Source organism: Panicum hallii, chromosome 9, assembly GCF_002211085.1.
Source record: "Panicum hallii strain FIL2 chromosome 9, PHallii_v3.1, whole genome shotgun sequence".
NCBI lineage: Eukaryota > Viridiplantae > Streptophyta > Magnoliopsida > Poales > Poaceae > Panicum > Panicum hallii.
In genome coordinates, this window is record NC_038050.1 from 55,473,380 (window position 1) to 55,487,244 (window position 13,865).

General features: G+C 46.5%; 2 protein-coding genes across 2 annotated transcripts; both read right to left on the minus strand.

Moving 5' to 3' along the window:
* Positions 1-3,000: 3,000 nt before the first annotated feature.
* Positions 3,001-7,475, minus strand: LOC112874497 (putative dual specificity protein phosphatase DSP8). The gene is made up of 6 exons (XM_025937837.1): positions 6,529-7,475; positions 6,036-6,158; positions 5,226-5,319; positions 4,440-4,522; positions 4,264-4,353; positions 3,001-3,605 (listed from the first exon to the last, which is right to left on the minus strand). Exons 1-6 carry the CDS (start codon positions 6,781-6,783, stop codon positions 3,207-3,209), a joined length of 1,044 nt encoding a protein of 347 aa, XP_025793622.1. The 5' UTR covers positions 6,784-7,475; the 3' UTR covers positions 3,001-3,206.
* Positions 7,476-9,746: 2,271 nt separating this feature from the next.
* LOC112872600 (protein ENL) lies at positions 9,747-11,740 on the minus strand. The gene has a single exon (XM_025935655.1). The coding sequence runs from the start codon at positions 11,596-11,598 to the stop codon at positions 10,072-10,074; it is 1,527 nt and encodes a 508-aa protein (XP_025791440.1). The 5' UTR covers positions 11,599-11,740; the 3' UTR covers positions 9,747-10,071.
* Between the last annotated feature and the right edge of the window lie 2,125 nt (positions 11,741-13,865).

The following is a 13,865-nucleotide window of genomic DNA, read 5'->3' on the forward strand; positions in this document are numbered from 1 at the left end:
GTTTCAAATTTACTTGAAGAATTAGATTTTATTTTGAAATTGAATATAGGAACGCCGTACTATCAAGAGGGACTTTGATCCACATGTGTTGATGTGATAGTTGTGCTCAAAGAGAACCAACAAAAGCTATGAGAATCAAACCTACCACTAAAAATAGACTTCTTGTGAAAATCCATGTTTATCCGGACTGTCCGGTTCAATATCCGGAATGTCTGGATATTGTGATCCGGAGTATCCGGACAGTAACCCGGAGTCTCCGGCTAACTGTTACTCATCCGAAATTTCTCTGGGACCGGAGTCTTCGGATCCCTATATCCGGTACTCCGGATATATACCCGGAGTATCCGGATACCCTTCACCTAACGGCTAGTTTTCTGTGAGAGGGGGTCTAAATACCCCCCATACCCTTTCATTTCTCTCTCTTGCTCATTTGAACCAGAACAAGCCAGCAATTAAAAGGAGAGCTCACTCACTTCCCTCTTTCATTCTTGAATAATTTTCTTAGGGGATTCGAGTGAGATTGTTGTAAGAGCAAAGATTCATGCCAGTAAGCTTCCATTCCATCTCTTGAGCACAACACCCTTAGCCAGTGGATTCAAGTTTATTACTCTTGGAGCTTCAAGCTCCTAGACGGCTTGGCGTCGCTTGTAAGTGTTCAAGCAAGTTGTGAGCACCACAAGAATTTTGTAATCTTCATTCCTCGCGGAGGAACTCATAGCAAGTAACCTTGGGTTTGAGCGTTGGTCTTACCCTTGGAATAGGAGCATAGGGGTTCTTGAGCATCGTCTCTTAAATCCTTCCTCAACGGAGATGTAGCTCCTTTGGGAGTGAATTTCGGGAAACAAATTCTATCTCTCTTTTGTGCTCCTTACTAGTTTTATTAGATATTTGCTTGTGAGACTAACTTTCTAAGGTTTGAGGTCGATCTACATTTATATTAGTCTCTAGAGTAAGACAATTGATTAGAAACACTTCTAAGGTACTACTAGCTTGCCTAAATTTACTCGATCTAAATTGTAGCATCAATATCTTGTTAGTGCATACGTTGTTTCATACCCGGACTCTCTAGACAATATTTCTGGAAACTCCGGTATACAAAACCCGGAGTATCTGGACATATATCTGGAGTATCCGGACACCCGTATTACTGACAGTGTGTAAAGTGTTTTAAGTTTCAGATTAGCCTATTCACCCCCCTCCCTCTAAGCATCTTGAGATCCTTTCACTAATTACGGACTAATTAGGTTTAATACATTCGTCTCGCGAATAAGCTTAGATGTTAGAATTTGTTTTATTATTAGTCTATATTTAATACTTCTAATTAGCATCCAAACATCCAACATCCAATACGCCGGGGCTTAAAATAAACCCCTAGCGAACCAAACACCCTTAGCATAGGGTAGGATCTAAGAACTTTGTTGGCAATTGCCACTTGGCAGGTTTAGAGCATGTTTGGTTGCTTGCACCTTAGGTGCCATTGTGAAAAGATGATACTGTTTGGTTTTCTTACACATCTTCGCACCCACAGGAGACGCAAGTGGGTAGCCAATAGTATTTTATGGGTGAACTAAATAATTACGATGGCATGCCATCCTAGTTTATTTCTTCTCTTAAATTAATTACGCACAATACCATCCTAATTTATTTTATCAAAATTTTAAATTAATCTAATAATCTAAAATAAATATAACTTGCATCCCTAGCCAGAGCTTTAGCCTTGTTTGTCACGCCACAACTGCGCCGGCGATTTTTGACGCTCCAATTTGAACGTCGTTAAACCTTGAGAGTTGGGCATGATTTGTTACGGTTGTAAGCTAAAGGCATCCTTATAAATCGAGAGTTTGTAGTTCAAAAAAAAATAGATCGAGGGTTTTGGCCGCATGGTTGAATTGAGTAAGATCTACGTGCCCAGTTGTCACTGTAATAAATATTTAGCTATTCCGAACAAAAGTTGAAGCTAGAACGAGCCATTATTTAATGGGGCTAGCGCTTCAGCTGTCAGGATGGTCAAAATGCAATTTAAAATCTTGAACCAAAATTTTGAATTTACATGTGGAAATAAATGTAAAATCAAATAATTAAAATTATATACCTATGCTTACATTATGATATCCAATATCCATGATAAAATGACTTTTTTCTTTTCAATTTCTGCTGCTCATGTCTCCTTCATGCACGCATCTGGAGAACAGTTGTGACGTGTGAATAATGTCAGCCGGTAGTAACGGTAGATCTCATGAACTGAGCTAGAAAATGTCATCGTACATGGCAACTTTACTATCAGTGAATTAGCGTGGCACAAGTTTAGATAAATAGTCACAGATGACCGTGAAGTCTATGAAAAACGGTTCAAGAATGATATATGAACAATTTTCTCAAAAAAAAAGCACTAGCCCCAAAGAGGAGTGTAAAAACGGGCACATTAGCAACTAATATATTGGTAAACCATTATCTTTAAAAAAGAACATAAGAAATTCACGAGAACCACAAATAGAAATAGCCAACAAGTACTAGATGACAAGCCAACTATGGCTAATGGCAGATCTACTCACTTAACAAATCCAAATGAGCCCAGAATTCAAGTTACCAAGATACGTGCACGCACGAGCCTTGCATGTGCAGGCTCTGATGCAGCAGCAGCACAATATTATGATGCAGCAGCAGCACAATATGGAATAAACATCGACAAAGCTCAAAGGTGAATGCAAATGCATACATTTGAGATTTGACACATCTTTGAGTAAAGAAGCAATCAACAAATAGCTAGGGGTCTTTGGGTAAAGAAGTAATCAATAAATAACTAGCTAGGCCAAATAGGAAAATATAGAGCAAGGAACACGTTTGGTCATTCAAAGAAAGAAAACAATAATCCATGGTAACTTGTTTGTGACGAGAAAAATCAAATTACTAGTATATTGCAATTCAGATAATCAATAATGCCTATGCAAGCAAAAGCAGAAAAGAAGATAGCACTATCGATCATGGCAGCTTTGGTCAGTGTTGATGGAACACATTTGGTCAGCAAGTTGAGACGCTTTTCATTTAACATAATATACACGTAGCAGTCAACTTATTACATGATATATATACAAACCCGAGCAACTTCACTCTTTGGTTGCTGCAGACACGAGTTACGGACCCACATTGCACGTCCTTCTCTTTAATATGTACAGGAGCAATGCAAAAACACAAGAGAACTCAGACAATCATGGGTTAACCACAACACCTTGCAGTAGACAGGGATGCCCAGTTGTCATCTGCTCTGCCTCAAGAGAGCAGGTCTCTCTCCCCACATTCTCAGGTAGAGCCTCCTTGCAGGCGCAACATCGAAGCCACAGGTATGAAAAACCAGCAAAAGCTGCCTTGCTAGCAAACTGCACACGGTATATTAAGCTTATCTCCCACAATCCACTGCCCATATTAAGTGCCAACGTATCCGCATTATACCCTTCTAGGTCTGATTCTGAGACCATCACAAATGCGCTGTCATCAAATGCAACAAGGTTACGAGTCGCAAGGAACAACGGTGGCTTGATGATAGGATTGTCGAGGCAAGCAGACTTCCCAGTTTTCTTCACTCTAAGTTGGTAGAATTCTTGCACAGCCTATAAAATAAGATAAGCAATACCACAGAATTAGTGGTGGCATACACTGGTACATCACCAGCAGAGCACAAACTAAATGCCTATTCAACACCACCCACTCTGCTTTTAGTGATAATATGTTTGTTCAGGATCAGTTAATATATCTGCTTATGCTGTGATCCTTTGAAAATATCCAGGTACATGCTTTCGGATCATATCTTGAATTGAATAAAAAGAAAAGAAATGAGTCATGAAATGATATTTGCAGTTCCAGCAGAAAACTGCCAAGAACACATAATTATGTCAAATGCTGTTTATTGAAGTCTTCGTTCACCAAGCCTTGAGGACCTCCTCATCTACTAAAATATCACCTAACATCTTAACGAATCTTGACAGTATGGCAGATGGCCTAACTATTGATTAAAAATGAAGTATCCAAACACACAAAGCCCTTTTGCCAACTATATTTCCCAGAAGCAACTAAAAGATTACCTAAATTGGCAAACAATATAGCTTACTGAGAGAAGTCATAACTAAAACGAGCCCAACAGATACCTAACAGGTTCTCCTTTCTAATTTTGTATTGATAACAGCCTTTTCTTCTATGTAAACAGTGTTCAGAAAAAAAATACTATTGACACAATTATATGCAAGCAAGAGAAAAATTTGTGAAACTTACTTGCCACTGTGCAGAAGCTAATAACACCCTAGGCCGACGCAAGCGGACATGTTCATAAGCTTCTGCAGGAGTCATATTTTTATATTGCACCTAGAGAGCATGGTCAGCTAGTCACAACATTATTCATATTACAGAATCAAATGAATGACAATATTTAGTAGAGCAAATTGACATACCAAGTAGCAAATAACAACAGTAGTGCTACGTCCACGACCAGCTTTGCAGTGGACGTAAGTTAACTTCCCAGATAAAGCATTTCCTTGAAGTATTATAAATTTGAAACAAAACCATTAAACCATGCGCCAAATCAGAAAATTGAAGGAAAGGTAAGAGAAAAGATAAATATATGCTTTATCTGTGACTTTTTCCAGTTAGAGAGAACCATAGATAGATTTCCCATTATATGCTCAAGAGGCAAATTCCAGGAGAAAAAAAGGAGAGGGCACTCAACAAGGAACTGAATGCAGGTAAAGAACAAACAAAGTGTATCATATTATTATCTAGCCATGTTTCACGTAGAGCATCATTAGCATATGCTTCTTCTGACATAAATTGGTATGCAAAACAATGCAGTTCGTAAAATATAGGCATTCTCAGTTCTTTTCTGTTTGAAAATAAGAAAGAAAATTGGAAGATGTGCACATGCTGATATTAAACATGCATGTTACTACCTCATCAAATTCGTTTGTCTCCTAAATCTTTAATTAGCATGCACAGCTAGGAATCCAGGAAGATTTAACCACATCTTTTAAGTCCTATAATATGATATCAAATAAGAAAGAACTACCACTCCTAAAACATCATATAGAAAAGAATGGAGTACTTTATTCTTCAGAGCACACTAAAAAGGAGTTTGAATTGTCATATCACAAGTGTTGAGCTCAGTTCAACAATCCAGCAAAAAACTGTAACCTTCACATAATGCAACATCAGGAGATATATTTTTTTTTGAAGATTCTTACTGTGGATGAAATCAGCAGCTTCACAAAGGTTGACAAAAGAAGGTGCATAAAGGTAATCCCTTGTTGGTAGCACCAGGTTTTCGATTCCATGAGCCTAAAATCACAAACACTATCCGATTACTTGTTGCTTCTGGGAAGAGAACACAACAGACAAAAATAAGAAATAACTAGCATAGTAACATGAATTGGTTTGAGCATCAGCATATCATGGCAATTGGTAAATTATCACCATCCTATACAACATCTAAATTCACATCAAACACAGTTAACATGTAAAGGAATACAGTAGTCCAAATGGTACAAAGGAGAACAATACAACAGATTGTTAATAAAAATCAACAATGTTGCTGCATCGGTGCTATTGTTCTCATAGCCACTGCACTATATTGGGAAATTTTAATTCCCAGCTATCAGTACCAGCTCCACAATGCACCTCAATTACCACCATAGTTGACTTTCAAAGACCAGCCTACCAAACAATCTCAATTCATCATTCAATCAGACAAAAACAGAATCCCTCACGAACGATTCAAGAATTGATCATACACAGGATCTGATGGGAGGAATCAACCAACAAAGCTGCACTTGATGGTTGCATACATTCAACTCAATATTGTTGTAGGGAAATCAGATTAAAAGTTCTCAAAGTTAAACTAAGAAGTATGTCCTAGTTAATCTGATCAACTATTTGGTTTACAATTACATCATACCATCAGATATTCAGATCACAATCCACCAATATATCACAATAAAATGGCCGCAGAACAGTATAATTGGATTCACTCGATCAGTCAGTTGTAATATACTAACCTCGTATAGCGATCTAGGGACGAGCCTCTCATATGATTCATTCAGTGTTACCACACCACAAACTCCAAGCTCCTTTAGACGGAGAACATCGCTAGGGAATGGAACAGCACCGAGCAGAACATGCTGATCCAACCAAAAAAGATCAAAGTCAGTTAGAGCAGAACCTGCAGAAATTCTGAGTGAATTGAAACAGGAAAAGGCAGAAGAATTTTTTGTGTTTTCAGAACTTATTAGCAAACACAAAACGAAATCCAGAATCAGAAGAAAATCCCCAAGCCAATAAGCAGAAAAACAAAACCTAAGACCAAACACCATGACTGCAAACTGCCAGGCCTTACCATAGGAGAAGCAAGCAACATTCCAGTACGAAGCCCGATGCCGACGCACAGTAACCAAAATCCCACAGCAACCAAATAATAGATCGGACAAAGCTACCGGATCAGCAAAGCAGCCACAACAACATCGATCAAAAAGGAGAAGAAAAATTCCCCACCTCGTCGACCTGATCCCACCAGTGGAAGTGCGACTCAAGCCGATTCCTCACGACGTTGTAGCAGAGCGTCGGGTAGAACAGCATCCGCGCGCCGACGCCCACCGCCGCGCGCTTCGCGTCGACGGCCACCCGCATCACCACCCCACCCTCCCCCGCCGCGGCGCCGCAGTCCCCGAGACGCAGCTGCGGAAGCTCCTCCCCACCCTCTCCCCCACCTCCTCCTCCGGAATCGCCCGGAAGCTCCTCGATTCGCATCGCTCCCCGATCAACTCAACTCAGCCCGATCCGATCGGTGGCCCCAAAAAATCGCCCAAAAAACAAAATTCCCAAAGACGATCGATTTGGGGAAAGTGGGTGGGCCGATTTGGGGGGTTGGAATCCGATCTGAGGTGTTGGGTGGAACCGAATTAGATTCTCGATTCGGCAACCGGGGTAATCGAGATCGGAAGCCTCTCCATCCCCACTTTCCTCGCGCTCACGCCTTCTCCCCACCCTTCCCACCTCGCGTCTCCGAACTGTGGAAGAAGTCGAAAGTCGAAACTGCCCGAGCCAAGCAGCAACCCGCACGTCACCATATGACTCGGCGACGTGCCACCAGAACACTGACAGGTGGGCCTCCTGGTGCCTCGTCCATCCAATACTGATTTGTGGGCCATACTGAGAAGAGAAAGAATAGAAGCCAAATCACGGTCAAGGAAATTAATTAGCGATGACCCGCGGTCGCTGCGCCGCCCGGCCGCCGTGTGCTGAAAGAACCACGGCAGCACGTCCGGCGGCGGCGATGGAGCCGGGAGAACAAGTTGCTGAAGAGGAAGCTGATGTGGCAGAAACTGAGGATATGGTGCAAGTTGCTGAATAGGAAGAGGAGCCTGTAGAAAGTGAGGCGGGGCTGCAAGGTGCTGAAGAGGAAGCGTAGGCGGTGGCGCGTTGCCGGGGAAGAATCGCTCCCGGACGTGGCGGAACACCATTGCCCGATGAAGATGGCGGCGACGGTGGCGGCCGCGGCCACGATGGCAGTGCCGATCTGGGCGCCTACTCCAAGGGGGTGGCCGAGGCACGCTGCTGGTTCCGGGCCTCCGGGGTTATCAGCTCCCAGCCTCCCACCCAATCCGGCCACAAATCGGAGGAGCTCCTCTGCCACGGCCAGATTTGATTGGTCGTTTGCAACTGCTATTCGGCGAAAACAATTGCATATGCTTGGAAGGAGGATAGCGAGGACGTCACACGAAAAACTGGAAGAGTGAAGCCACAGCCAGCCACGCCGCAGGTGCGGCGCCGCCTAACTTGAGGCGCCGAAAATTGAGGCTACGCTTTGGCGGGAATTCTGCACTGGCTCTGCCTTGTCGTTTCCTGTAGCGGCCAATATTTATTAACCAATCAAACACTGATCAAAATTTTTGCGGCTCGCCTCAACTGCGGCGTGGCTGGTTGTGGCCAGCAACCAAGCACGTGCCTATATCTGTACACATAATTGTTTGTCTATATCCGTTCCTCTTTGAATCAAGTTAGCGGGCAAATGCACAGTTTTACTAACAACGAGCTACATCCCGTTTTGGAAACTACTGGCTGCAGACCCCAGACCCAGTGCTAATATCTAACAAGGTCAACAATTTGTCAAATCAAATTCAACAATTTGATATGGAATGTCAACGTTTTCTTAAGAAACTGTTAAAACAATACATAAGTTCAACATCTTGATGTTCAAATACTAAATTAAGAATGTTGAAAATAGTGCACCCAAAATGTTGAAACGTTGGGCGGTTTTTCGCTAGGGAGGTCTGGCAAACGCTATGGCAGGGCGTGGGTCCTTGGCAAGAAGTCGGAGCTGCTCTTCTCTTAAGCTTGGCAATGATGACCTATCGCGGCCTCTTGCCGCACCCGCTTGTTTTGGCATCGCTAGTCATCTGGGGTCGACCCTGGGGAGTCGGAGCTACTGGCTACTATGCAACCATGCTCGGCAACGATAACCCAGGGTTGCTGTGTACTCTGCTGCGTCACGTGGATGGGTTAACCTTCAGGTGCTCGGGGTGGGCGTGGCTTGTTTGGTTACCCTTTCTTGTACATGAATTCATTCGTCTTAATTAAAAGGTAGAGCTCCTGCTACTGTATCAAAAAAATGTTGAAATAATAAATTCAAAATGTTAAAATAGTGCATCCGAAATGTTAGAATTATATATTTGAAATGTTGAAATAATTCACCAAAACGTTGAGGTAGTAAATTTGAAATGTTGAAATAGTGCATATTAGATTTGTTGATTTTTTCAAGAATTCAAAATTATAAACAAATATTCGTAGTGGATCTTATTTTGTTACATTAATTAGAAAAAAAAACGCCATATATATTTAATTAGATCTAACTAGTAGTCACAAGTAAATACATGTGGAAATCCATGGAATACTTTGAATTTGGGTAGTACCATGATTAACCTCCTGCAGAAATTGCTTCCCTCTAGAAAAGCAGACATTTCTGGACGAAATATTTCTTCCCCGAAGGCCAAAGGTATGCATGGGTTCCAAAACTAAAGAGCTGCATTGAGCTCACGACTACTGCAGCGCAAAGAACCAAACAAACACTTGCAAAAGCTAACTATAACCAGCATGGTAGCACGTTCAATGTGCTCACAACGCTTCATGAATGTAACATATACAACATCTTGTGCCATGTCAAATGTGTAAAAATCTCAAATTTTAAACTTTTTCAGCGAATGTTTGAATTCATTTAAATAAGGTAAGAAAAACTAAGCCAAAGCTGCTCATCTCGTCCCAGATTCAATTTCAGTAAATCTATTTTGAGCATTTGAGGTAGAGCATGAGGCATGGTTGAGTTGGAATTTATTTAGTTTTTATTTGAAAAATAGGAGTGAAATTTGAATATGGATCTAATTCAAATTTTAAGTTTATTTGTATTATATCTATAAATGAAAACCTGTCTATTTTATTACTAAACCAATTTGGGCCAGATCCTGATCAAAACTCAGCCCACCATAAAAAAAATTACGGTGATTTCGACCTTGTAAAACCATCAGCACTCAAAGTAGTACAAAGCATTGCTGAATTACCAACAATGTACTAATTGAATCTAATAAAAATGATTTGATTATATATTTGAGTTTGTGTTGATAAAAGATGATTGATGTAACGAAAAGAATGACAAAGAGTATCATCGTGGCTCGCAAGCTAAGTAGCTAACCTGTGAAAGCGCATGGGTTGACAGCTAGTTCACCAGCTAATAATTTGAGATGCTATATTCTCTTGTTACTACCAGATCAGTAGCAAGATAAGACGACTAAGCTATTGGTCGCTTGAGGCAAAACAAATGCCTGATCAGCCAGCCACCAAGAGATTGATTGCAGAAGCCGATCGATCTCTTGGCCAAAAAATACACTCATGGCTTGCATGAACAACACCTCCATTCATCACCTACATGAATGTTTACAAGTGGTTCCAGGCAACTATCATATGCGGCATCCTTTTATCTCTGAAGTCTGGATGATCCAGCTACGTAACTAAAACGAAAACAGACGGTCATCGTCGGCCGGCGATCTACTTGGCGTGGTGCTTGACGCCCCGCGGCCCCGCGGACTTCTTTATGGACTCGATTCTCTGCCGCCTGATCTGCTCCCTGAACCTGGCGATGAATTCCTCCGCCTTCTTGTCCACCTCGTTCTCGTCTACTTCCGGCGTCGACTCCCTCGGCGAGTTGGTCCTCGTCGAGTACGCGCCGACGTCGTCGTCGTCGCTGCTTTCGGTGTCGTCCGAGGACACGGCGACCCCGCCCAAGATAGGATCGCTCACTGACCTCTCGTACTGGAACCTGGGAATGGACTGGTAGGCTCTGTAACCATACGACTCCTCCAATCCGTGCATGCCCACTGCGTCACGGCCATCGCCGGCGTCGTCAGGCAGTTCCTGGCTTTGGCCTTGGAAGGCTGCGGGCTCCCTTGCCCTGATCGTTCTCACCGACTTACCAACTGAAGCCGACGAGGAGGAGCCGCCGCCGCCGTCGAAAGAGTTTCTTGGCTTTGCCGTCGAGGAGTTGTTGCTGCTGTAAGCAGAGGTGCTGAAGACGCCCGTATTGGGCGAGTAGTGGTCTTCTCCTCGGCCTCTCATACTGTGATGCTGCAGCTCCTCCTTGAAGCTTTTTCCCACCGCCGCCCGGCGTTCTGCCGCCGGGTGGTAACCGTGGACAAGGAACGGGGGCGGCGGCGGAGGTGGTGCCGGCGGTGGCGAGGAGATGGACGAAGACCTGTACGGGCTCCTCCGCTTGGCGTAGTACTCCTCCTCGCTGGCCTTGGCCAGCGTTTCTCTAGCCAAGGACGACGCAGGGGAGAGCCTCTTGGGAGACGGCGAGGGGCTCGGCGACGCGGGCCGCCCCGCGTCGAGCCTCCCGGACCGCGACCGCCACGGGATCGGCGAAGGTAGCACGGTCTCGTCGCGGGCGCCGCCTGTCGCAGGGTCCTGAGAGCCCCGGCGCGACCGCGAGCGCGGCGTCTCGCCGCCGCCCGCGCTGGCGTCCTGCGCCGACTGCGGCTTCAGCGTCCGGACGGGCAGCGACAGCGGCGCCTGCGCGTCCGCGGCGTGCCCATTCCGCCCGCCACCGCCGTTGGACACGACGACCACGGGGTCCTCGGGCCGGTGCAGCGCGCTCCAAGACCTCATCTTCTCTCTGCCGCCGCCGCCGCCGGAAGGACTGTCCGGCAGCACCTCGTCGTCCTCCTCGTCGTCGAACGGCGCGATCGAGTCCCTGAACATCCGCCACGCGTACCGCGCGTCCGCCTTGGCCGGCTCCGGCCCCGCGGCGGCGTCCTTCTCCGCGGCGGCGTGCCCGGCGCGCCCATCGTCGGCGGTGTTCTTGCGGCTGAAGAGCCCGTACGAGACGGCGATCCCGATGAACAGCAGGTGCAGCAGCTCGCACGCCTTGGCGAGGAACGCCTGGCCGGCTTCCCCCGTCCCCGCCTCGGGCGCCGCGGGGAGGAGCGGCAGCAGCGCGACGCAGAGCGCAAGCACGGCCGCCCTGAACGGGAAGCTCTGCAGCACCGAGGCGGCGGCGGCCTGCTGCTGCGCTGCCATCGATCTCAAGAGGGGAAAAAAGGTGGGGAAGGAGAGAGGCGCCCAACGTGACGACCAGCTCTTTTAAGCTTTTCTCTTTGCCGCCGCGATCGCCTCGCTTTACTCCCCCCTGCTCGCCGGCGCGGCGGTGTGGCGGTCGATGCCCTGCTCCCTCGCGCCAAATAAAGTTGAGCTCCGCTTTATCTGCGATGTATCCAATTCCTCTCTCTCTCTCTCTCTCTCTCTCTCTCTCTCTCTCTCTCTCTACCCCCCCCCCCTCCCCCCTCTCTCTCTGATGCTGCGCACTTATGCCCGTGTCACCGTGTGGATCGGACCCGGCGATCGATCGAGGTGGTCGTGGTATCTTTCTTGCTTGTTCCGGTGGCGGTTTGAGACGGTGGAAGGCGCGGAGGAGAGGAAGGAGGAGAATCGCTTAGCGGGGAAGGGAGGAATTTGAAGGCGGGGAGAAAGGGGGGATAGATATAGACCTCCGAGGTAGGACTAGGAGGACTCGTTGGAGCTGCATGCGTATGCGTGGATGTCTAGCGTGATGGTGAAGCGCGGCTGTCGTCGTCTTCTGAATTCCGATGCCATGCCACCACGAGCATCTATCCACCGGCGCTTCCATTCGAAAATGTTCGTGGATGTTACGCGAACTAGTAAGTGGCTGTAGTAGTAGATGGTAAATGATCCAGTGGTTGAGTGGTACCACCCACGTCCATGTGTTATCTTGCTGAATGCTGATGATGAACCTCTGACGACGTGCTTGCACAACTCGAAAAGCAGACTAGGGCGGATGAGAGACCAGACCAGGTGGCAGAGTTAGCTCGAACCATTTCCCTTCCCTACCAACCACGAGCTGAGGCCTGGTTTCGATGGTGGATTACTTCCTCCGTATCAAAATAAATGTCCGATCAGCAATATCAGTCACAAATATTATAATTAATTAGAGGTAACATCATTTTCCACTATATCAAACACTTATTTTAGGACGAAAAGAGTATGTTTTTTCTAAAAAAAGCTCTAGCTGATGCAAACTAACTAACTATCCCTCTATAACTTTTACCAGCTCTTGCATTGAAAAAAAAATAACAAACTGCCTTTGAAGTTTTAACGGTACAAGTGTACAACTCATGCTCATATAGGCCATGACAAGTTGGAGCTGCCAATTGAGGAAGCCAGAGTAAGATGTCTAGTGTTAGCGAGACGTACAACGGCTCGGTGCTGTGCTCGCCAACGTCCGCGCGGCAGTTACGCCGTGCCCACGTCGTCCGTGTCCATGTTGCGCGTCTCACTTCGCCCGCGTCGCACGCCACGCTCCTCCTGTAATCTCGCTATTAGTTAGAACTTTGCAAGTATATATGTAACCATTCATCGATCAATGAGAAGTGCGGTTGATCTCTCTCTTTCTCTCGTTTTCTCCTCCTTCATGGTATCAGTGACCGAACAATCTGCCTTTATTAACCCGTTCGCGTCCTCCTCTTCCGCTGCCATGGCCTCACCCTCCCATTCACTACCTCCTCTAACTCCACCACTGGCGAGATCGTCCTTCCTCCCGCTCCTCCATCCGTGGTTCAGCAAGTCAACATCCGCTCCCATGTCCCCGTGCTGCTTGACATCGAATAGTCCAACTACAGCCAGTGGTGGTGCGACTTCGACTCCGTCCTCGGCAAGTTCGGCTTGGTGACACACGTCTCGTCCCCGCTGCCCCTCGACGAACGCGACGCCGAGTGGCTGCAGCTGCATCGTCAACTGGCTGTACACGACGCTGCACAAGCGTGTCTTCGACATCATCTACAAGCCGCGCGCCTCCGCCTTCACCATCCGGTGGACATTGAAGGGCCGCGACAATGAGATGCAGCGCGCCGTGTACCTGGAGGCCAAGTTCCGCAGCCTCCGTCAAGGCGACATGAGCATCACCGACTACACCGCGCGCCTCAAGACCCTCGCCAACAGCCTCCGCGACCTCAGCCAGGCCGTCTCCCAACCCAGCCAGGTGCTCAATCTCATTTGGGGTCTCCATCCGAGGTATCGTCATCTCAAGCCCGTGATCACCTCCAAGAGTCCACCCTACACCTTCATGAGTGCCCGCTCCTACCTCCTGCTGGAAGAACTCTGCGACAAGCATGAAGCCTCGGCGGAGTCCGGGCAGGCGTACCACGCCAGCCACGGTTCCAACTCCGGAACCGCCAACACCGACAACTCAGGCTCCGGCAACTCCTGCAACAAACCGCGCTACAAGAAGCGCAGATCCGGCTCCGGCTCCAACAACAACAGCGGATATCGCG